Source organism: Melozone crissalis, unplaced genomic scaffold (assembly GCF_028551555.1).
Source record: "Melozone crissalis strain CALT ecotype California unplaced genomic scaffold, PUWL_Pcris_2 ptg000016l_1, whole genome shotgun sequence".
Classification (NCBI taxonomy): domain Eukaryota; kingdom Metazoa; phylum Chordata; class Aves; order Passeriformes; family Passerellidae; genus Melozone; species Melozone crissalis.
This window is the reverse complement of record NW_026535794.1, coordinates 5251790-5275659: the sequence shown is the minus strand read 5'-3', so window position 1 is coordinate 5275659 and position 23870 is coordinate 5251790. Positions and strand designations below refer to the sequence as shown.

The 23870-nt window shown below is 49.8% G+C and overlaps 2 protein-coding genes across 2 annotated transcripts; one reads left to right on the top strand and one right to left on the bottom strand.

Annotated features, from left to right (window-relative positions):
• The first annotated feature begins 1963 nt into the window (after window positions 1–1963).
• On the top strand, window positions 1964–10022 carry LOC128935241 (solute carrier family 22 member 13-like). The gene is made up of 10 exons (XM_054273401.1): window positions 1964–2335; window positions 3795–3898; window positions 4336–4490; window positions 4594–4762; window positions 5815–5935; window positions 6627–6721; window positions 7223–7437; window positions 8190–8298; window positions 9022–9232; window positions 9999–10022. Exons 1-10 carry the CDS (start codon window positions 1964–1966, stop codon window positions 10020–10022), a joined length of 1575 nt encoding a protein of 524 aa, XP_054129376.1.
• Window positions 10023–17757: 7735 nt separating this feature from the next.
• On the bottom strand, window positions 17758–23746 carry LOC128935668 (solute carrier family 22 member 13-like). The gene is made up of 10 exons (XM_054274137.1): window positions 23375–23746; window positions 22282–22385; window positions 21790–21944; window positions 21289–21457; window positions 20738–20858; window positions 20010–20104; window positions 19498–19712; window positions 18932–19040; window positions 18595–18805; window positions 17758–17853 (listed from the first exon to the last, which is right to left on the bottom strand). The coding sequence occupies exons 1-10, from the start codon at window positions 23744–23746 to the stop codon at window positions 17758–17760; spliced, it is 1647 nt and encodes a 548-aa protein (XP_054130112.1).
• Window positions 23747–23870: the final 124 nt, after the last annotated feature.

The following is a 23870-nucleotide window of genomic DNA, read 5'->3' as shown; positions in this document are numbered from 1 at the left end:
CTGAAGGCTCCACAAAAAAGCATCTCCCTCCACAGGATGACAATTGTCCCTCAACATACATGTTCAGCAGCTGTGCTTCTGAAATCTCCAATCAGGGTGTCCTTGATAATTTTCATGTTGATTCCACCAAAACAGACCAGGATGCTTCAAAAAAAAATGAACAGGAGCAGAAAAACATCAGGAGACAAGGAAGATTATGACAGTCTGTCTTCTGAAGATTGGAGATGTTAAATTATGATCTTTCAGAGAAGGAGTTCTTTATATAGGTGAAAAAAAAAAAAAAACCAACAGGGAGAGCTGTGTGGTTTTTTTAACCTTCTAAAATAAGCACAAGTTTGCTGATATGGGACCAAAAGTGATTCTTGAAATCAGCTGTACAATGATAAGCAAAGAAAAGTGAAATGAGTTTGCCAAGGTCGGAAGGGCAGAGGAGGGAAATGAACTCTGGTGTCCTGAAGTTTTGGGTTGTGGGGACATTGCTACATCCACTCTCCCTGTGCCCCTGCACTCTGCTCCTCCCCGAGTGCCCTTTGCATAAATATTACATGACATAAATGCTATAGGAGTTAACAATTATACTCATGATAAATAAGCTCAGGAGAAACCCCAGAGGGCTACAGCATGAACACGTGCACACTGAAAAGGGCCATAAAGCTTATCAGTTCACATGTTTTAATCAGCTGTCTGTAAAAAAATATAAAGGTGTTAAAATGATTAATTTTTAAAACAGAACAAAATGAAATGTAATTCACGAAATAAAATAAAATAAAATAAAATAAAATAAAATAAAGTATAATAAAATTATAAAATGGCCCAATAATCTACCTGCCTCACCAGTGCCAAAAGGAGGAATGGGAGGGGACACCATGAGCCGCACACAACAGGGTGAGCCTGAAGATTTGAGATTGATGCGAAGAAGGCAGGACAAGGACAAATGTCTCTGCCAGAGCAGATCTCCCCAGCCAAGTCACCCCACCAAAAGGCCAGAGATGCATTCAGGGTTAAAGGAATCTCTGGAAGTGGTTTAGCTCAGCCTTCTGCTCTGGAAATGTCTCTGAATAACACCAAGTCCACTCATCCAAGGATGTGCATGCAGAGCTGAGTGATGTTTGGCTGTGTGGTGTGTGCAGATGATAAATGCACTGCACTGGTGTGATTTTACACAACTCTAAGTAACATTTACTCCTCTCTTCTTTTATTCTGAACAGCACCAACCATTGGAATCTCACTCTCTCACTCCAGCTTAGGGGTGATGCTTTCAAATAAAATATTCTTCTCCTTTACTGACTCTTATAAGCACAACAGAGCTATTCCCACTCCTGAAACACCAATCCAGGTTGTGTGACCCAGGAGGAGTTTAGATCTAGTTTTATGACTAACCAGGGTTTCTACAAATGAAAACAGAGAGCTTGGGACACAGCTGCCAAGAGCAAGTCTATTGGACTACCAGACATATTTCCTGCTCCAGAGGAGAAGTGCTTTTCTGCTCCTCTTCCATATTCTCTCACATATCTCTGTCTCCAGGATGCGCTCTCTAGTCATTAAACCATTAATGGGAGCAGCAAACTTACTCTGTCTGCATCCCCACCCACAGAAATATTAACCCTCATTTGCAGAATGCCACCTTCGTGCCTCAGACACAAACCTTGAGCTGCAGCACAGCTGCCTTCAGGAGGCCTTGTGACAATTGTCAGGCTGGAGAAGGACAAGATGTCCCTATACCATCCCCAAGAGTGACAGTGCTCTGGCACCTTTGATCTACTCTCTAGAGCAGGGAGGGAATGGCTGGTGACAAAGTGCAGCCTGCAGCACTGCACTGTATCATCAGAATGGACTGGTGTGCCAGTGCAGGTGCTCATTTTATCACACTGGATTAGGGCTTTAGTGCTCACACAGTTTAAACATTAATATTTGCCTATTTAAGCCATAGGCACCGGCACAGCCTGGCCACAGAGGTGCTGCCATGGCTGAGTTTGGGGACCTTTTAAAGGCTCTGGGGGAGTTTGGGCTCTATCAGAAACTGCTGATCCTGCTCCTCTCCCTCCCACTCCTTCTCAACCCTTTCCAAATGGTTGGCCAAGTGTTCATGGTGGTGGAAGTGCCTCACCACTGTGACACCAGCTGGATCCTTGCCGTGGGCCCCAACCTGACAGAGGAAGAGCAGCTGAACCTCACCCTGCCCCGGGGCCCCGACGGGCACTTTGAGCAGTGCTCCATGTTCTCCCCGGTGGACTGGGACCTGGATTCCATCCTGGCCTATGGGCTGAACCACACTGAGAAGTGCAGCAGTGGCTGGGTGTACCCCTCCGAGCAGCCACCGTCCCTGCTGACCGAGGTCTGTACCTGCTGCTGCATCTGCTGGGCTGTGGAAGGGAGGGATGGGAATATCCTGGGCTGTGCTTTGGTCAGCCAGTGCCAGCTGTGGTGCAGAAGAGCTGTGGGTGAGACTTTCAGAATAATGTCTTACGTCAAAAGTTCTTCAGCATTTTTTCCTTCCCTCTATGGATATCCAGCTTTCTTTAGTCAAAAGTTCTTCAGCCTTATGCCCTTCCCTCTATGGTTCTCCAGCTTTCTTTAGTCAAAAGTTCTTCAGCCTTATGCCCTCCCCTCTATGGATATCCAGCTTACTTTCTGCAGCTCTAAAATACCTGAATGGTGTTATATCAGTGGTTTCAGTAATTTCTCTACTGTAAATGTCTGGATCTGCAGATTCTGGGGATCCATTTTCACTTTGATGTTTGGCACTGTTTTTGACATTTCACCTGGCTACAAATCGAGACAAGTGCAATAAGCCAAAATTAACTATGACCACAAGCCTCATTGCCTTCTGGGAGGGGGTGGAATGCCCTGGCCCATGCTTTGGCCAGCCAGTGCCAGCTGTGGGGCAGTCCGGCTGAGATTTACTGCACGGCTTTGCCTCCATCCCACAAATGGCAGCTGGAATCCCTGGAGCTCATTGCAGCAAGGCCATGGTGAGGATTCCTGGGGAGGGCACAAGCAGGGACTATGGGGGTGTGAGTCCAGCACATGTTGTGTCCACCATCTGTCCCCTTTCCACTCTCCAGACCCTTGACTTCATGATGTAGCTGCATGGAGTGACCTTCTGGGAATCCCTGCCACAGTACCCCCTGTTCTTCTGCCTGCTTCTACTCACAGCATCTCTGTAAAAGACATTTACCTTCCAAGTGATTGTCATTGATATTTCTTGGGTCTTCAGGAACCCTCAGTAAAGGCAACAAGACATGCCAGGGCTTTGCAGTAGAGAAAAAGCCTTGTTTATCAGCATCCTCAACTTCTCCATTCTGTCTCATCTCCAACCTTCTAGTTTACATGGTCGTGGTCTGTCAAACACTGTACTTGATGCTCTTGGAGGTCTTTTCCAACCTAAATGATTCCATGATTCTGTGGAATCATTTAGGTTGGAAAAGACCTCCAAGAACATCAAGTTTTCTCTCTCTGTGGACTTTTGCTCCTTTCTCACTTTCCCTCATCCCTCCTCCCTCCTTTCCTACCTGCCAGCTCCAGCACTTTCTCACAAGTACCTTCCATGGAGCTAGAACACAGGACAAAGTCCAGCCTCTGGCATTTGCAAAGGCTCCTTGGCGTCCCTGGAGCACCAAGTCCATTCCAGACAAGGCTTCTCTGCAGGTGTCAGCAGCTGCATCCCTTCCCATTCCTCCTTTATCAGTAAAAAACACTGCTCTCCTCCTCTTTCCACCCAGAAAGGCTGCCCAAGCCCAGAGAGCAGCTGGACTCTGTCCAAAGCAACAGCTTCTGTGTTTTCCTTCCTCCAGTTTGACCTGGTGTGTGACAGGGCGGTCCTGAATGATGTCTCCCAGTCCATCTACATGGCTGGCCTTCTCATTGGAGCCACGGTCTTTGGGATGCTGAGTGACAGGTGAGGAAACACAGTTCCTTCCCAGAGACACTGCCCAACAACCAGGGACAGCCCAGATCAGGGGGCAGACTGCCCATGCACTGAACCTTCACAGGATGCAATCCCCTTGCCTGAGATTGGGCATCTGGGCCCACCTGAGAGCTCTGGAAATGTCTGAGGGTGGAAAAGAGAGGCAGATACAGCCTTGTGGGGGGGTTCGTCAGCAATCACAAGTTTAGCCCCTGATGGTGTCTCAGGCTTTGCCAGAACCATGATGGGTCAACACTGGAGACACTGATTTTTCTGCGCATTGTTTCTTGGGGTGTAAAGAGGAGCTATGTTCACATGGGTGTCAAATCTCCTCTGGTTCTCAAATCACTTTCCATCCCTCCTGGGCTCTTCCCTCTCCCCTTGGGGTCTCTCCAGGTACTGACTGGGTCTTCCCTCTCCTTCCACAGGATAGGCAGGCGGCCAGTCTTTCTCATCTGCATCCTCCTGCAGGCCGTCTTTGGCCTGGCAACTGCCTTTGTGCCGCACTTCTATGTGTTCATGGCCTTCAGGTGTGTCGTGGGAGCTGCCGTGTCAGGAATTATGATTGCAGTCGTGTCCCTGGGTGAGTGGGACGCCCTTGCCCTGAGGGAGCAGAGGTGGCCTCAAAAGATACAGTAACAAAAGAGAAACCAAAAGAAACCCTGAAGGTTTGTTTTTCCTCTTAGCTACAGAATGGGTTGGTGTCTCCCACCGGACAAAGGCGCTGCTCATCACTCACACGGCTTTTGCCATCGGGCAGATGTCAGTGGCTGGTTTGAGTTATGGAATTCGCCACTGGAGGCTGCTGGAGATTGCAGGATCTGCTCCTATGTTTGCCCTTTTCTTCTATATTTGGTAAGGAGGAGAAGGGCAGAGCTTCTGGAAGACTCAATCCTGGGGGTTTAGCTGGTCAGAGTGACCTCGAGAGGTGTTAGAAAGTCTCTTTTCCCAGCCCAGCGGTCAAAGGAGTCAGAGCTCTTCATTTCTCGGTCTCAAGGTTGTTTATTGTATCTTATCTATTAAATTCTTTCTCCTGGCCTGATGATATCTGCTCAGCAGGACAGACAGAGGCACTCTGCCTGCCTGCAGGACAGTGTTATCTTTTTATACTAAAAACTACGTGTAAAATATTTGCGATTATTGTCCAATACCTACCATCTATGTTGGACAGTGAGTTTCTACTCTAACCCAATCTACAAGTGCCAAAATCACAGCAGAAGATGGAGGCTAAGAAGGAGAAAGGCTGGACATGCCCAGATCCCTCCATCTTGCCCCCTGAACCCCCATCCTTAAAACCCACAAAATCTATTTTTTTGCCCTGCGACAAATTAATTGTTATTCTACTTATAATTTTGTGGCTTGATGATCTTCATATAAGGTTGGCAACTTGCTCCATGGGTCATAATCAAACCCACAGGAGTCTTGGGCTCTGTGCCAGGGTTTCTGAGCCCCCTGGCAGGGGTCCTAGCAATCAAGGACAGCCAGAGGGATGTCTTGAGTTCCAACAACATAGCCCTGATGTGAGGGTGTGAGAGAGGAGGAGGCAGCAGCTCAGAACCAAGCTGGGTCTTTCCCATCGGAGTGCAGGTGCTGCAGGAGCTGCTGCAGAGCTCAGCACATCTCCCTGGCACTGCACTGCTGACAGCAGCAGCTGCTCTGCTTCAGGTCTCCACATGTGGCCTTTGGAGCCTAAATTCAGGGTGTTTAGACCCATTGATCCCATGGGCCTTTCACTTCAGAGTTGGGCTTGATGATCCTTGTGGGTCCCTTCCAATGCTGAAGGTTCTGTGGTTCTGGGATCTGATCCTGTGGTGATTCCAAGGCTTGCTGGACATGGTCCCAGAGAAAGGGGCTGTGGGGGATCTCAGCAGGACACAGCAGCATGTGCTGGCCTCCTCTCGTGGCAGGGTGCTCCCAGAGTCAGCTCGCTGGCTGGTGACCAAGGGCAGAATCGAGGAAGCCAAGAAGGTGCTGCAGAAGGCGGCGGCCACCAACAAGCGCAGCCTCCCACCAGAGCTCCTGGAGCAGGTACTGGGGGGCCCCGGCCTCAGACACTGCCCTGGGCCTGGCAGCAGCTCCTGGAGCAGGTACTGGGGGGTCCTGGCCTCAGACACTGCCCTGGGCCTGGCAGCAGCTCCTGGAGCAGGTACTGGGGGGTCCTGGCCTCAGACACTGCCTTGGGCCTGGCAGCAGCCCCTGGAGCTCAGCTCATCCCAGAAACCTCTCTGCATTCCCACTGGGGCTGCTCGGGCCATGGGCTCTGGGGGACTCCAGCTCCAGCTGAGTTCCACAGGGACCAGTGCAGGGAAGAGGCCCAGCCTCGACAGAAGCTCAGCCTGGAGCTTTCTGGGCTCCCCCTGGGCATGTGGGAAGGACTGAAATGCTTCCCTGGCTTTTCTCCTCTGAGCATTCCAGGAGTGTCACTGATGGGCACAGTCTCTCTCTTTAGCCTGTGTGTTTCCATGCAGAAATGCCTGAAGGGGAGTTCCCTCCTTGCCCACCCCAAAGTTCCCACTCTGGGGAGATGTTCATCCTGAGGAACCTCTCAGTCACCATGCCCTGTGCTGGGCACACAGAGGGCAGTGGGGCTGCCCTCCCTGCCAGAGCACTGCGGTCACAGACCTGTCCCACCGAGGCCTTCTATGGTCTGCAGGTGGAAAAGGAGCTGGACATGGGTTTCCTTTTGCTGCTCTGACTCTTTGTCTTCTGTGTTTTGAAGTTGAAGTCTGAGAAAGAGGTCAAGTCTGGAAGTTTCCTGGATCTCTTCAGGACAAAGAACCTGCTGAAGGTGACTTTAATCATGGCGTGTGTCTGGTAAGACATTTCCTCGTCCCCTCTGTTAAAACTACTAGGTGAAAGAAAAGATGTTGATGGTTGACAAGAACTGTAATTTAAAGTGATTTTTCTGGTAATACACCCGTGAATGTCTTGATCTGCTGTCATTCTCCAAATACATGGTAAATACCGATTTACCATTTCTGGGCATGGGAAGAAGATTCTTTTCCATGATACTGTGGGTTTTGTTAGAAAGGCTTGAGTAATTTCAGCTTTGGCAATCCCTGGGCCCTGGAGGAGATTTGCACCTATCTAGGAGCTTTGGGTTCAATCTAGAATTTGCTGACCATATGGAGATTCATTCTGCTTTATTTCCTGCAACTATGACCTATACAACTGTCAAAGGTGCTGACTAGAACTAAAACAGAGATTGCTGGGAATTTAAGTAATTTGCATGTGTTCTAACCTTTCTAATATTTGGTTATAAATCCCTAGAAAACCACTGGTGACATGTTCTATTCTGCTTTACTTGAATTTCAGGTTTGCAGACAGCATTGTCTACTATGGGCTGAGCCTCAGTGTGACAGATTTTGGCCTGGACATCTACCTGACACAGCTGGCCTTTGGGGCAGTAGAACTTCCAGCTCGAATTTCCTGCATTTTCCTGCTGGAATGGTTTGGGAGGAAGAAAGTGCAGGGCATTCTCCTGCTGCTGGCTGGCACGATATGCCTCATCCTCACTGGCATCCCTGAAGGTGAACCTTCCCAGCCTGTGAGCAGAGCGGGGCAGTGCCCTGCACATCCCGACCCTTGCTCAGAACCATCCTCCCACCCAGGCAGACCCACGCTCACTCCCACAGGCTCAGCTGCCCCCACTGTCACAGCCCAGGCTGCTTCATCCCCAGCATTCTGGCTTCCCTCACCTTGGATTCCTTCTCCCTCAGGGCTGTGCTGGTTCTCCACAGCTCCTGGCCCTTGGCAGGCGGTGTCCATTGCCCACCACCCACACACTGGACACCACCACCCGCTGGCAGAAAGCTATAGCAGAAGAAGTGTTTTGAAAGTCACCATGTCTCCCTTTCTTAGATGAAGAGAAAAAGCAAATTCCCACTCCCCTTCATGAGTTTGCATCTGTTTGTGCCCCAGTCCATACCCCACCCTGCTGCTTTGCCAGGGCTGTGAGTGAGACTGCAGGTAACAGTGGGACTTCCCAATGCTTTCCAGGTCAGGGACATGGCATTTCCAACCAAGCACTGAAGTGAGCTGGCGCAGCAGCTCACTTCAATTGCACATCTAGAAAATGCCCAAGGCCTCAGGAGAAATCTGGGTTCTCTTTGCCAGAGAGTATTTTCAAGGTATGGGATCATTTCCAGTGGGTTAGGTGGTAGGTTTGATTAGCAAGTCTATTAGAAAGGGCTCTCCCAAGAATTCCCACTGCAGAGAGTTCTGGTCCCAAGTGAACCATTCCCCTGCAGGTTACACTGGTTGTTTGTCCTCTTCCCCTCAGAACAGCCCGTGGTAATCACTGTCCTGGCTGTCATCGGCAAGTTCACAGCCACGGCTGCTTTCTCCACCTCCTACGTCTACGCCGCTGAGCTCTTCCCCACCATCCTCAGGTGAGGTGTCCCCCCACATCAGAACTTCCTTCTGCCATGGCTGGAGGTGGCCATGGGGCCACATTCAGTGCAGGAGTGTTGACCCCTTGTACGAGCATCAGGGGCTAGGATGGTCGGGATGGACGGAGATGAGAGATCGCTGAAGCCAGGTCGTGGAACTTGTGGGTTTATTGCAAAGGGCCTGGGTGCAGGGCCCTGCTGGGAACTGCCAGGCACAGCTCAGAGCAGGACTCAGAGATGAGAGGGGTAGAGAGGATGAGAGGGTAAGAGAGTAAGAGGGTGAGAGGTTCCCATTACAATGCAATAAATCTTCTTCTGTGTTGAATATTCTAATTCTCACTGACCAATCTAGTACAAGATACAAATCCTATAGTATATACATACAGCCTATAAGAATCATTACATTACCATACTATATTACATTTTAAACCCTAAAAACTCCTCTTTGGGCCCCTTCTGCCAAGCTAGTAGGGTCTGCTTTGACCCTTGGAGCTTTCTGCAAGCAGAGGGTAAAGTTTTATCAAAAGAGGATTACCTTCAGCTGGCCACACCATTGTATTTCAGTTGTTCAGTAACTGAGGTATCTCAAAGCTTGCTTTCATTTCAATCTCACTTATAGTTTCTATATTCTCAAAATCTTTTGCCAGACAATCGTATTTATAAAGCTTTCCTGTTTCATCTTCCCCAACATCCCTGCCCTCCCTGTGCCCCTCTCTCCCGCAGGCAGACGGGCGTGGGGCTGTGCTCGACCATGGCGAGGGTGGCCGGGATCCTGGCCCCGCTGATCATCCCCCTGGCCCAGTATCACCGGGCCATCCCCAAAGCCATCTTTGGGAGCATCCCTGTGCTGGTGGCCCTGTTCTGCATCCTGCTGCCCGAGACCCGTGGCATTGACCTGGCAGATGACACAGGGAAACAACAACCTCTAGATGAGGTGGGTACAGGGAACTCTGAATTTAAGGGGAAAAAAAAAACAAAACAAAAAAAAAGAAAAAAAAAAAAAAAGAGCAAACTTAAGGCAAATAAATTATCAGAATCAGGGATGAATACAGTCTCATCTCATCCTCTTTCCTTCCTATCTTCAGGAGCAGAAAACCGAAGTGTCTCTCTAAGACACCAGAGATGATGACAGAGACTTGGAGAAGGATGTCTGCAGATGCTAAGAGAGCAAGCGATGATGGGACAGGCACCACTAACAGTCTAGTCTGAGTCCATCTTCCTTGAAGCAGAGCCGGGAGGCATTGCTGCCTGGAAACTGGTCTTTCACATGGTGAACACAATATCCATGGTCACACAGGGAGAGGAGATCTATGTCACTCTGCCTTTGGAACAGATGCACTTGCAAGTGTCCCTGAAACCCAGTTTGGTCATGCCTGGCTGGCTTCCCAATGTGTTCCCCAGTCCTTTGCAAGCTGGTACCCATGGAACCATCCCTGTCATGTTTTACAGCAATAAAGAATCACTGTTGCAGTAAAGACACATGTTTCTTCATCCACCATATCCAAACCTTATTCTTCACAGCTCATTCATATAATTTTCTAAAGGCATTGTGTTTAATTCTAATTGGTTAGTAACTTATTGCAACTCAGTTCATTGGTTTGTAGTTGCTCATGTCCATGCCTGATAAAGGCTTTCTTCTTTACAGATGTTTCCTTTTTTCTTCACGGATTCTCATGAGTTCAGACTTCTTATTTTCACAGGTGTCAGATGGTTCTCACAGGTAAAGGTGCCAGGCTGAATCTCACCTGTCAGGCCAGCTGTTAGCTGTACCCATCAGAAGCAGTAGGCCTGAGCTGTAAAATCAAGGCCTTTTTTTGGTAAGGTTTTACCCAAATGCAACAAATCACCAGAAGAATGGCTGTACTGGGCAAAAGCAGGTGCTGGGTTTGTCCCTCCTGCTCTCAATCCCTTGGGTCGTCAGGCTGCACCTCAGCCCAAAACTCGACATCTGATCAGGATGTCACTGCACCCCTGTCACACACAGCTTTTCTTCTTTAGCTTTTCTTTCCATGTGGTGTTGAAGTTGAGTTTATACATGAATAATATAAATTATGCTCTGAGTCTGATATAAGAGACACTTGTAATGCAATATGTGAATAATAAATGGTGTTGACTCTTTCTTCCTACTGTTTCACAGTTGGCCTTTGTAACTGTTCTTGGCTCTGGAGTGTTTCTACACAGAATTTGTAAGTCTGTAATTTAACATGTAGATGGAAATGAGCTTTGTTTCCATCAGACACAATGCAAAAACAGAGTGTTAAAGCAGAGTGGCTGAGTTCAATAAGGACTTTTTTCTTTTTTCAAAGTCTTCCAATGAACAATCTGCATTTATTTCCTCTACTAGCAGCTGTAGAAGCCTTCTGGATTGCATGGGAATGCTGCAATTTGATGCCAAACTGTGTGGGCATTTGGGCAGTTTTCCTCAGTCACGGTGAGCCTTTTACAGTGACCTTTAGTTGGCTGCTGCCAGCTCAGTCATGACATTTTAGTGTCATCTAGTGTCATGCAAAAGGAAGAGAAGGGTGGGCTCCTGTTCTCTGCTAATTTGTTTGCCAGCAGAGGATGTATTTCAGTGCCCTCTGATGAATCCATCTCCTCAAGCACATCACTACTCTCAAAGGAGAAGGCTGCTCACTCCGATTTGCTGCACCCTTTGGTTTCCAGCCCCTTTGTGCTCTAGTAAATGGTGTTTTGAGGGCTGGGGTGTCCCAGGTCCAGGCCAGATGTGCCTGGAGCTGATATTCATTTTGTGCTTTGGCTTTGGTGCACAAAATCACCCCAGTTATGTGGAACTTGGCCATGATGAACTTGGCCGTGTGGAACTTGGTCTGGAGATGGGATCAGGTGTTTTGCAAGATCTGGGCTTTGGCACTGGAGGGAAAGGAAGTGGGGAAGGGGCTGTAGCACCAGGAGCAGCTGAGGGAGTTGGGGGAGCTCAGCCTGGAGAAAAGGAGGCTCAGGGAGGACCTTCTCACTCTTTTCAAATCCCTGGCAGGAGGATGCAGCCAGGTGGGGGTCAGTCTCTTCTCCCAAGTAACAAATAACAGGACAAGTGGAAATGGTCCCAAGTTGCACCACGGGAGGTTTAAATATGATAATAGGGAAAATTTCTCCTCCAGTCTTGGACAGGGTGATCCAAGACTGGAACAGGCTTTCCAGGCCTCTGGTGGAGTCACCACCTTGGGGGTGTGTAAAAGACACACAGCTGCATCATTTAGGGATGTGCTTTCATGGTGGATCTGGGGCGATGGCTGGAGCCGGTGGTCTTAGAGGTCTTTTCCACCCTAAATGAACCAATGATTCTATGGCTTCTTGCTCAGTCAGGAGAGCAGCTTCAATGCTCACCTCCTCACCTCCTCAGCCATTCCCTGTTGGGTCCCTTTTTGCAAGGTTTGCTCTTCTCATGGACCTGGGGCTTCCCAGCATGGGGTCAGGTGAAAGGAGAGGGTGATGTCCTCTAGGTAAAGGGGAAGGTCCAGGATGCTGACGCCTCTGCCCCACAGCCAGGATTTCAGCACAATTTGTTGGTGTCATTGACACTGAAAATGTGTTGATTATCTCAGTGGTCCCTGTGGGGCTCCTCTGACAACAGGAGCTGGTTTGGGGGTGATTTTATGATGATACTCCACTCCTGATCATCGCCTTTATGTCCAGAAATGGCTGCTGTACTTTAAGGTTGGTCTGGGGGATGAGTCTAAGCCCTGGAGGCTCCTACATGGGCTTTGTTCAAAGACTCACTCAAGGGCATGCTGGGTGCAGTGCAGACTGCATGTCACTTTGCTGCTGTCTTGGTTTAGAGACAAATTTAGGAGAAAACACCTTGGAATTAATGTTTCCTCCAGAGAAGGGCTTCAGTAATTCCTTTTACCTATGAGAGAAATGGATACCAGTGGGTGAAAGTGAAAAAAAACCCCTCTTTATTAACAAAGCAAGGTGCCTGCAAGGCACAGAAAAAGATTGAATAAATGCTAGATATTTATTTTCATAACTTTACCCCCCCCCCCCCCCCCACAACAAAAAACCTCAAAATGCCCAGGGAAGAAATAAACAGGCTGGGAAGGCAATAATGGCAGTGGCCCCTTTGTCTCAGGGAAGGGAAAAAAAAATGAGTTCATGTAGCAGCCAGACGGGAACTTGCTGAACTTCTGGCATTGGTCTCCTCCTCACAGCAGAAGAAGCTGGTGGATTTTGGTGTCCTTTGTCTTGTTGGTTCAGCTTTTTTTTCTGAGGTCTCGGGGTCGGAGTGGCTCCTGTCGGTCCCCTGTAGGTCCTGGTCCATCTCACTGATTGTCTGATTTCAGACCAAAAACCAAGCCAAAAGATTTCAAGAATAAAAAATGGACAATTGATGCTGCAGATCAGGGAAAAGGGTGGGGAAAGAAAAAAAGAAACTTCTTGCTTAAGCTACCAAAAAGAAAAGTTAGCTGGGCAATAAAGTAGCTGCCAATGTCCATGGCAGGGCACTGAGCAGGTCTGGGAGTGAGCCTTAAATCACAATGCAAGATGTGGCTGGGGTGTGTATTCTCCTGCCATCTGTCAGAACCAGGTGGGGCAGTTATCTTCTGTTCACTGGGCAGTTTTTTCTTTATCTCTTCCAACCAATCCTCCCTCCATGAGATCTCTGCTGTCCATGGTCCCTGAGTGTCCCTGCAGGGCTGATCCAATCCCAGCATCCCATGGGGAGATGCTCCGCCCAGGGGAGGAGCCAAGCATTCCTACCTGGATCCAATCTGAGCCTGGCACAGCACAGCAGCCTTTGCCCCCTGCATTGCCAGAGGAGCAGCTTTCTGCTGCCCTGCATTGCCAGAGGGAGCCCAGGTCCATCTCCAGCAGCCCTGGAGCTGCAGAGGAAAACTCCCCCCTTGTGCAGGATCCCTGCTGCAGCAGAGCCACAGCTGGCACTGCAGGAGGGCTGAGCCCCCATGGGATGGGGCTGGGACACCTCCCTGACACACAGGGGAGCAGCTCCTCTTCTCACTCTGGCAAGGTTGTTTTGTATTACTGCATTTTTATTTTCCTATTAAAGAGCTGTTATTCCTACTCCCATATCTTTGCCTGAGAGCCCCTTAATTTCAAAATTATAATAATTCAGAGGGAGAGGGTTTACATTTTCCATTTCAGGGCATTTCCATTTCCATTTCCTGCCTTCCTCAGCAGACACCTGTCTGTTCAAACCAAGACAGTCTTTGAACAAAGCCCTCACTGGGGCTCCCAGGCTCCTGATCCTCCCCCCAGATCCATCTTGAAGCTACAATGCTTTATGCCATTTCTGGGCATAAAACAGAAAATCAAGCATCATCATAAAATCACCCCAAGACTGTTGCTTGGCTAGCTTGGCTTTTTTGTTAACTTAAGCAAGAAAGTGGTAGGTTTTTTTCCTTTTCCTGGCCTGAAGAGACTGCAGCAGCAATCCTTCAGCAGCTTTTGGGTTTTTTTCTTGAATTGTTCACCTTGGTTTTGGTCCAAGATCCGACAATCACCAGGAGCCAATCAGGCAGGAGCTTCTCTGCCTGGCCTGAGACCTCAGGAAAAGCTGAACCAACAAGAGAAAAGACACCAAAATCCACCAGCTTCATTTGCTGTGAGGAAGAGACCAACACCAGAGGTTCCACAGGTTCCCATCTGTTTTGCCCAGGCTGCTGCATGAGCTTTTTTCCTTTCCCTGAGACAAAAAAGTTGGTGCCATTTTGTTCTCCCTGCCACACAGCTGGGCTGTTTGTTTCTTTCCCTGGAATTTTGGGGCTTTTTGTTCTACTGTGGGGTGGGTATTTGTGTGTGTTGGGGGTAAGGTTCTGATGGTTCAATATCTAGCATTTGTTCAATTTTTTTTCCTTTGCCACGTGGGCACTTTGTCAATGAACAGTTGTTTTTTTTCATTTTCACCCACTGGTATCCATTTTCTCATTGACAAGAAAAGGGATTAATGAAGCATTTTTTCTTTAGCAGAAACACTCATTCCAGAGCATTTTCTCCTAAATTTGTCTCTAAAATGAGAAAACCTCCTCTTCCCACCTAAACCTCTCTATCCCCTTTTGTCCTCATCACCTTGTTAACTTTTTGGCTCCCTTCCCTCAATATGGAATCATTCTTAGTTTTTCCTTAGGTCCCATTTTACCCTTTGCCCATGGCCTCACAATCATGAGAGCCCAGAACTCCCCACTGTGTGCATGCAGAAGTGTATTTGCATTCCCACAGGTTTATGTTTGCATTCCCACATGCTGTTCCAGCACCCCTGGCTCCACTTTGTGCTGTCACCTCTGCTCATTTCAGTGCAAGGCCATGTGTGGGCTGGCTAGGAGTGACATTGAGGCACTGCAAAAACATTGGACATCCTCCCAGTTGTGCTGAGCTGGGCAAAACGTGAGTCAAGCTGTTCAGGTGCTCTTCAAGTGCAGGGGTATTCAAACTCACAAGATTCAGTGATCCAGAGAAGAGCAGATAAAATACAATACAGAGGTGTTGGAGTGAGTCCAGAGGAGGCCACAAAGATGATTAGAGGGATAGAAGAACCTCTCTTATGAAGAATGTTTGGATTGTTCTGCCTGAAGAAGAGCAGGCTCCAGGGAGAGACCTCAGAGTCCCTTTCATTGCCTAAAGGGGCTGCAGGAGAGCTGGAGAGGGACTTGGGACAAGGGATGGAGTGACAGGACAAGGTGGAATGGCTTAAAACTGACAGAGGGAGATGCAGATTAGATTACAGAAAGAAATTCTTGCCTGTGAGGGTGGTGATGCCCTGGCACAGGTTGCCCAGAGAAGCTGTGGCTGTCTGTCCTAGGGTGGCTTTACTGTCTGTTCTGTTTATGCTGGATATTAAGTTCTGCACCTTTAGACTGGTTCAGAGAGCAAAGGGGAGGAGGAGAAGAGCACAGTTTGTTATCAGAAACTGCACTTGCTCCCCCACATCCTTCTCCTGGACTGTGTTGTCTGCAGCACAGACAGCGGCAGAGAGCTCTCTGTCATGGACATATTTTATGAAAAATCCTTTTGCTAGGATTTTTTCTCCTGAGAAGCTGAGAGGCCTCAGAAACAAAATGTAAACAATAATTATCTGCTGCTGTGGAATGCAACAGGGGCATCTTTGATTGGTCCATGTTGGTTGTTTCTAATTAATGGCCAATCACAGTCAGCTGGCTTGGACTCTCTGAGAGTCATGAGCTTTTGTTATTCATTCCTTTCCACTCCTTGCTATCCTTCTGATGAAATCCTTTCTTCTATTCTTTTAGTATAGTTTTAGTATATCATTTTCTTTTCATATAATATATATAATAAAATTATAAATCAGCCTTCTGAAACATGGAGTCAGGATTCTCATCTCTTCCCTCATCCTGGGATCCCTGCAAACATGACCACAGCTCTCCTTTGCTTTTAGTTAGTTTTTAGCTAGCTGTGGCAGAAATGGTTCCTCAGGCTGTGTTTTTTCTTTTTCTTGGAGCTGTTCAGCCCTTCTCTGGACTGAAAAACAGCACTGGGAGTTCACACCTGTGGCCCACTGGAGCCCAGGATGTGGCATTTCCAGCACAGGAGGGACTGATAAGAGACTGAATGAGCCAAGTTACACCCCACAACAAGGACTTTCTAAATTTGCCATCTCTTCAGAACAGTGAGAGGTTTTATTGTTTAAAATTATTCCATTTTTATGCTTGTGAATAGTTTGCTTGTTATAAAATCAGCTTTTTTCACTTTTCTCCATGGAAATCTTTTCCTGAACCAGTTGTGGGAGGGCCCACTTGAATCTGCTTTCTAGAGGGACCCCTTTGGAAGTTTCCTGCCAAATTTGCCCTAAACCAGGACATTGCCCCGTCCCTGGAAGTGTCCAAAGCCAAGTTGGATGTGGCTTGGAGCAACCTGGGATACTGGAGGGTGTCCCTGCATGTGGCAGGGAGGGATTGGAATGAGATGATCTTTAAGGTCCCTTCCCACCCAAACCACTCCAAGATTCCATGAAATGGATCTTCAGCCCACTGGAGGCACAGATGAGCTGGAAGCAGAAGTACATCAGCTGTGCTTGGATGCCTTTATTTAGGAAATGAGCTAAAACAGAGAGTCTCAGAGTACGATTTCCAAAGTGGTTCCTCCAAGAACTGTACATTTGGCTCCAAGCTCTTCCCTCAGCCTTTGCCCTCAATGCCTTGTTTTCCATAAAAGCCTGAAGGAGGCACTCCCCAGCCTTTTCCAAGGAAAGGACAAAGGACTGAACTCCTTTGTTCTCAGGGTACTGAAGATGAGCACCACAGCAAATCCTCTGAAAGGCAGTGCCAGAGAAAAAACAGCACCACAGCCAGTCCCTCCTGGCAGGGCAATGTCACTGGCACTGATTTTATCCAAAACTCTGTCTTGATCAAACTGAACATCCATGAGGTACTTTGGTCCATGGAAAATAGGTAGGCATGACAATGGAGAGAAGTACTGTGGTTTAACATTTCTTGACACTATCAGAAAATAACCTTTGAGTTTTACAGTCAAAGAGGAAGAACCACCATGTGCAGGTCCCAAGCTTCTTCTGTACCCATCCAGTGGGAAAAGAAAGTTGGATTGAGGGGCCTGAGATAATATGAAAGGAAGCACAGGAAAACCACTTTTTTTTTCTTAACAGTATAAGACAAAAGCGGTCCTAAATCTTCTAAAGACAAAATGGATCCAGCAATAAAGGAAGAGATTAGAACACAGTAGAAAAGACTTACCATTTCCCAGAAAGATTTGTACTTTTTTCTAAGAGACCAACTGCCACAACATCCCTCAGTTCCCTGGAATGGACAGATCAATTTGGTCCCACGCTGCAGCCCAACAGCATCATTTTCCATGCCCAAAGCATCATGACAGGCATCAATTCAAAGCCACCAGCACTGAAAGGAAAATTCTGCTGCCTGTTAGACATCCTTGCTCCCTACATGCTGTTTCTTCCATCACTTTTTTTTTTTCTTTTTCTCAGCTGAGTATCTCAAATTTACAAAAAAATAAAAAGGAGTGTTTTTATGAGAGAACGGGATGATCTTGCTAGACAGCCACGATAAATCACTCCTTGCAAGTGTGAGATTATTTTCAGTGCTGCATCTGCTCCAGCTCTCCTGTTAGTGAGCCCAGTTCTCTCTTGCAAGTTTATTAAATGCTCTAGTGGGTGTCTCACTGGACAAAGTTTACAGTCTCACCTTCCTGGAGACATAGCAGGAAAAATGAAGGGGAAGTGCCTCCATTCTAATTCTTGTTTTCTTTCTTTTTTCCCCTCAAGTAAAAAGCACCTAATTTTCCCTGGTGAGAGCACAGTTGGACACCAGTGACAGCCTGCAGTGCCTGAGGACAAGCTACAGAGGGAGATACAGGAAGGCAAAAAAGACAAGGAAACCCAAGAACTGGCAGTGATGGCCCAGGTAAAGGTGGTGTCCTGTGGAGGAGACACCCTGCCTGTCCTCAGTGCCCACACAGCACTGGGCTGCCTTTATCCACAGCCACCTGCAGACCCAGCTAGAAGTAGGTGGTCTTCGTGCTCTCATTGTCCTGGTCAGCAACTTTTCCTTTCACCTGCCCATTCTGAGAGCTGCTGGTGGCATTTTCGCAGACCTGGTGAAAGGGAAAAGGGTGTAAAAGCAAGGAAAGGTGTGCCATGAGCTGATGGCAGCTGGCCCTGAGACAAGCAGCCTTCAGCAACTTGGACCCCATTCCCAACTGTTCCTGTGGACACCCTTCTCCCAGCAAGACAACAGAAGTATTGGGGTGCAATTCCAGCTGGCCCCATGGGGAATGAGGGCTGGGAGCTGTGAGAGGGTGAAAGCCAGAGGATGGGGCTGCAAGGCACCAGCACTTCCCTGAGGAGGGCAGAGGGAGGAAGCACTGGCTGTTGTATCCCATGGATGGGAATGAAGGGGTGTGTCACCCTGATTTTTTAAGATTTTCTGAGCCTTCTGATGTTTACATTCTTGTAACAAACTTTCTCACACTTTCTGTAAATAACTTATTGCTTTGCATTCTTTAATGGAGGAGGAGAAATTTGATGGACTGTTGGTTTGTCTAGTGTCGTCGGAGAGGTGGCACTTTCACCCTCCAGTCCACTGTCACTTTTGGGAAACTATAAATGTTGGAGTCAGAAAATAAACTTCCCTTTTTCTTCACCTTGAGAGCAGCGATGTGCGTGCTCATGTTGTTTCATGTCCTATAGCAACATGGATGACTTCCACATGCAGGAATGGGTGACTTCCACATTAATTCCCTCTGTGACTCCTAAAGAAACCCCCAGCACATCCAAGGGGCTCCCCCAGCGCTGGCTGCCCACGTCCCCACCTCAGAGGCAACCCCAGGACCCACCTGCGCTGGAGGGTGGCCGTCCCCTGTGTCATCTGCCAGGTCTGTGCCACAGGTCTCGGGCAGCAGGATGCAGAGCAGCCCCCCCAGCACGGGGGCACTGCCAAAGATGGCCATGGGGATGGCACGGTGGTGCTGGCCCAGCAGCCGGACCAGCGGGGCCAGGATCCCGGCCACCCGCGCTGACACGGAGCACAGCCCCACGCCCGTCTGCCTGTGGGACAGAGGGAGCTGTGGGCTGGGGTCAGCACCCCCAGGCCACCACGGGGATGAGCCATGGGGACAACTCCTGCCCCACTGCCATCACTGCTGGTCACTCCAAAGTGTGGGGAGAGCTCACCTGACGACCGTGGGGAAGAGCTCGGCAGCGTAGACGTAGGAGGTGGAGAAGGAGGCTGAGGCAGCAAACTTGCCAATGGTGGCCAGGACGGTGGTTGCCACGGGCTGGTCTGAGGGGAGGAGGAGAGATGGCTGCTGTGGGATGGGGGAGGGCTCAGCACCACTCACAGATGGTGACTGGGGATTGCAGGGACAACTGTGTCACCTGCAGGGAGCCATGGCCTGTGACAGTGTCTGAGCATGGGCCAGGCTGCTCTGGCCTGGTGGCCACTTTCAGTGTGCTCTGCACCCACCATCTCACCTCCCCAGGGATTAATTTTCCCAGAGCACAGCTCTGTTGACAAGGGGCCCACTGGACTCAGTTCTGCCCTCTGCTGTTTGCTATCAACAAGAAAATTTTCGTTTGGGCCCTGTGGGTTCAGCCAGGCCCGTGTGGCCAGGGTCAGCTGAGGCCTAGAGGGATGTGAGCCACCCTGGCTGAGAGGACAGAACAGCAAGGGAAGGGTTGAGGCTCTGTGCCTCCCTGTCCCAGAGGATGTCCTCTCCGTGTGGGATGAGGTTGTTCACCTTCAGGGATGCCAGTGATGATCAGACACACCAGGCCACTCAGCACCAGGAGAACAGCCTGCGTCTTCCTCCTCCCGAACCTCTGCAGGGTGAAGATACAAGCAAAACGGGCTGGGATTTCCACTGCTCCAAAGGCCAGCTGAGTCAGGTAGATGTCCAGGCCAAAATTTGTCACGTTCAGACTCAGCCCGTAGTAGACAAAGCTGTTCACAAACCTGAAAGCCAGGCAGGGTGGCACTGAGCAGATGTCAGCCATGAGGAAATGCAGCATTGATCTCCAATTATTTGGACCAAGCATTTCCCAAGAGATGTAAAACCAGAGGAATACCACAGGCCTGCCAAAGCTGAAAATGCTATAACCTTTCCCACAAAGCATTTTAAACAGGCAGAAGAATAAATACCCATCAAATAACACTCAAAAGCCACAAGGTGAATTTCCTGATAACTAATTGTCAATCCCTTCTTTTCTTTCACCTAGAAGTTTGGGAAGAATGCACCAGGGAGTGACTTACCAGGCACATGACATGATTAAAGTCACCTTCAGCAGGTGCTTCTTCCGAAAGAGATCCAGGAAACTTCCAGACTTGACCTCTTTCTCAGGCTTCAGCTTCAAAACATAGAAAGACAAAGAGTCAGAGCAGCAAAAGGAAACCCATGTCCAGCTCCTTTTCCACCTGCAGACCATAGAAGGCCTCGGTGGGACAGGTCTGTGACCGCAGTGCTCTGGCAGGGAGGGCAGCCGCACTGCCCTCTGTGTGCCCAGCACAGGGCATGGTGACTGAGAGGTTCCTCAGGATGAACATCTCCCCAGAGTGGGAACTTTGGGGTGGGCAAGGAGGGAACTCCCCTTCAGGCATTTCTGCATGGAAACACACAGGCTAAAGAGAGAGACTGTGCCCATCAGTGACACTCCTGGAATGCTCAGAGGAGAAAAGCCAGGGAAGCATTTCAGTCCTTCCCACATGCCCAGGGGGAGCCCAGAAAGCTCGAGGCTGATCCTTAGCAGAGGCTGGGCCTCTTCCATGACCTGGTCCCTGTGGAACTCAGCTGGAGCTGGAGTCCCCCAGAGCCCATGGCCCGAGCAGCCCCAGTGGGAATGCAGAGAGGTTTCTGGGATGAGCTGAGCTCCAGGGGCTGCTGCCAGGCCCAGGGCAGTGTCTGAGGCCAGGACCCCCCAGTACCTGCTCCAGGAGCTGCTGCCAGGCCCAGGGCAGTGTCTGAGGCCGGGGCCCCCCAGTACCTGCTCCAGGAGCTCTGGTGGGAGGCTGCGCTTGTTGGTGGCCGCCGCCTTCTGCAGCACCTTCTTGGCTTCCTCGATTCTGCCCTTGGTCACCAGCCAGCGAGCTGACTCTGGGAGCACCCTGCCACGAGAGGAGGCCAGCACATGCTGCTGTGTCCTGCTGAGATCCCCCACAGCCCCTTTCTCTGGGACCATGTCCAGCAAGCCTTGGAATCACCACAGGATCAGATCCCAGAACCACAGAACCTTCAGCGTTGGAAGGGACCCACAAGGATCATCAAGCCCAACTCTAAACTGAAAGGCCCATGGGATCAATGGGTCTAAACACCCTAAATTTGGGCTCCAAAGGCCACATTTGGGGACCTGAAGCAGAGCAGCTGCTGCTGTCAGCAGTGCAGTGCCAGGGAGATGTGCTGAGCTCTGCAGCAGCTCCTGCAGCACCTGCACTCCGATGGGAAAGACCCAGCTTGGTTCTGAGCTGCTGCCTCCTCCTCACTCACACCCTCACAGTGCTGTCATATCTGCAGGAGCTCTGTCCACATCCTGCTTACCCCATGCAGAAGAAAAAAGCAAATATAAGAGCAGATCCTGCAATCTCCAGCAGCCTCCAGTTGCGAATCCCGTAACTCAAACCAGCCAAAATCATCTGCCCGATGGCAAAGCAGCAGTGAGAGGTGAGCACTGCATTTGGCCGGGAGGAGACACCAATCCATTCTGTAGCTGAAAGGAAGAAGGAAGGCTCAGAGTCATCCAAATTATTTCCCCTGAGGCAAACAGGTGTTTCCCTGGAGAAGAATTATTCTGGAGGTGAGGATTGGACTGACCTCCTGTTCTGGGGTACTCCCCTTGCCCTCCTCTGAGCACCGGCTGGAGAGAGATGCTCCCCAAAGCTCTAACTGAGGGCTGAGAAGTTGCCAAAGTACCAAAGGACAGTGAAGATCAAGACCTGTCCTCACCATGGTGTTTTTCTAGTCAAACACGGATATTTTTATTTCTTTGAAGACTTATCTATTGCATCTTGAGATGCCCCAGGGCAAGGGCATCCTACTCACCTAAGGCCAGTAATGTCATGGTGATCCCTGACACGGAGGCCCCCACCACACACCTGAAGGCCATGTACACATAGAAATGGGGCACAAAGGCAATTCCCAGGCCAAACAAGCCCTGCAGGAAGACGGAGATCAGAACGACCGGGCGGCGGCCGATCCTGGGGAGAAACAGGGAACACAAAATCGGTGTCTGGAGAGACCCCATGGAGATGGCAAGGAGCCCAGCAGGTTAGACAGTGATTCTTATCACCCTGATAAGGCTCAGAGTAGACTGTGGGGTGACAAGGGAAGCACTGTGCACACATGCTGTGTCTCTCTCCCTCCACCTCCCTGTGTGGCCATGTTCTCATGGGACCCGAGGACTTTGGTCAGGGTCCCTGCAGTGAGAAGTGGTAACAAAATGCACAGGGTGCACAGTCCAGACAGGCTCACACCACCTGGTCTGTGCTGTGCTGCCTTTGCACAGACCCTGGGCAGGAGGTTGTGGCTCCTCACCTGTCACTCAGAGGCCCAAAGATCATGGATCCCAGGAGCAGCCCTGCCATGTAGATGGCCTGGGCAATGTCATTGAGGTCCTTCCTGTCACACACCAGGTCAAACTGGAGAAAGGAGAAAGAGATGCTTTGGTAAACCCACTTCCAAGGATGTGAATCCCCACAGTATGCACAGGGCACACAAGTCAGAGATGGGACAAGCCCTTGGGGCACTCACTGGGGTCCCTCTCCCATGTACTGAGACCTGCAGGAGACCCCCTTGTCCAGCCCAGCCAACCCAGGGGAGCCTCCTGGTCAGCAAATTTTGCTTTAGGTGGGCCTGGGGACAGAAGCAGCAGCTTGCTTCCTCAGACCACCTGAGCTCCCAGAGGAGAAAGGATGCAATGCTGATTCCTGGGACAAGCAGTTTCTGTTAAAGAGATGTCCTGCAATTGCCAGCACCCAGAGGGCATCAATGGAAGGAGTGACATAGGAAGGATCGTAGAACCATAAAATGGTTTGGGTTGGAAGGGACATTAAGATCATCTAATTTGAACTCTCTTGCCATGGGCAGGGCACCTTACACTAGATCAGATAAATCAGAGCCCCATCCAACCTGGCCTTGAACATTTCCAGGGATGGGACAGCCACAGCTTCTCTGGGCACCCTGTGCCAGGGCTTTACCACCCTAACAGTGAAGAATTTCTTCCTAACATTTAATCTAAACCTACTCTCCTTTATGTTAATTTAGCATCTTTCTCAGCTAACAATTGTGATGTTGGGGGTTGGACTAGATGACTTCTAAAGGACCCTTCTGAGCCAAACCATTCCATGATATTAAATTGGAAAGGTTACTCCCAGGATGCAGAGGGATGGGGAATCCCAGGGGCAGGAGGTCCCTGCAGGAGTGATTCATCTCCCCACTGGCACCTCTGGCACAGCCTGCACCCTTTCCAGGACCACACCTGGGGCCTGCATGGTGGAGCCAAGGTCCCCAACCCACACCTGCTGTAAATCCCAGCTGCACCATGGCCAGGCACCAGCCCTGGGGGAGCTGTGGCCATTTGGTGCCCCATCCCTTCCACAGCCCAGCAGATGCAGCAGCAGGTACAGACCTCGGTCAGCAGGGACGGTGGCTGCTCGGAGGGGTACACCCAGCCACTGCTGCACTTCTCAGTGTGGTTCAGCCCATAGGCCAGGATGGAATCCAGGTCCCAGTCCACCGGGGAGAACATGGAGCACTGCTCAAAGTGCCCGTCGGGGCCCCGGGGCAGGGTGAGGTTCAGCTGCTCTTCCTCTGTCAGGTTGGGGCCCACGGCAAGGATCCAGCTGGTGTCACAGTGGTGAGGCACTTCCACCACCATGAAAAGCTGGCAAAACTGGTGGAAAGCCACACTGAGGCAAGGGATCACGGACAGCAGCACCAGGCATTTCTGGAATCGCCCAAAATCACCAACTGCTTTCAAAATTTCCCCGACACCTGACATTGGTGGCTGTGTCTGGGACAGGACAGTGCTGGGACAGACTTCCCAGAGGGCTGGAATTAATGTTTAAACCTCAGATAAGCTCTGCAGTTATAGGCAGTCGCTAGAAGTACACCATGTAATATAT

What these genes read in the sequence shown, in the direction of transcription:
- LOC128935241 (XM_054273401.1), top strand. Translation starts at nt 1,964, where the DNA reads ATGGCTGAGTTTGGGGACCTTTTAAAGGCTCTGGGGGAGTTTGGGCTC. An exon ending in TTAATCATGGCGTGTGTCTG is followed by an intron (nt 6,722 to 7,222) that starts GTAAGACATTTC and finishes CTTGAATTTCAG; the next exon opens with GTTTGCAGACAGCATTGTCT. An exon ending in CCTCACTGGCATCCCTGAAG is followed by an intron (nt 7,438 to 8,189) that starts GTGAACCTTCCC and finishes TCTTCCCCTCAG; the next exon opens with AACAGCCCGTGGTAATCACT.
- LOC128935668 (XM_054274137.1), bottom strand. Translation starts at nt 23,746, where the DNA reads ATGTCAGGTGTCGGGGAAATTTTGAAAGCAGTTGGTGATTTTGGGCGA. An exon ending in TTTGGGCCTCTGAGTGACAG is followed by an intron (nt 21,945 to 22,281) that starts GTGAGGAGCCAC and finishes GTTTCTCCCCAG; the next exon opens with GATCGGCCGCCGCCCGGTCG. An exon ending in CATCACTGGCATCCCTGAAG is followed by an intron (nt 19,041 to 19,497) that starts GTGAACAACCTC and finishes TCCTCCCCTCAG; the next exon opens with ACCAGCCCGTGGCAACCACC.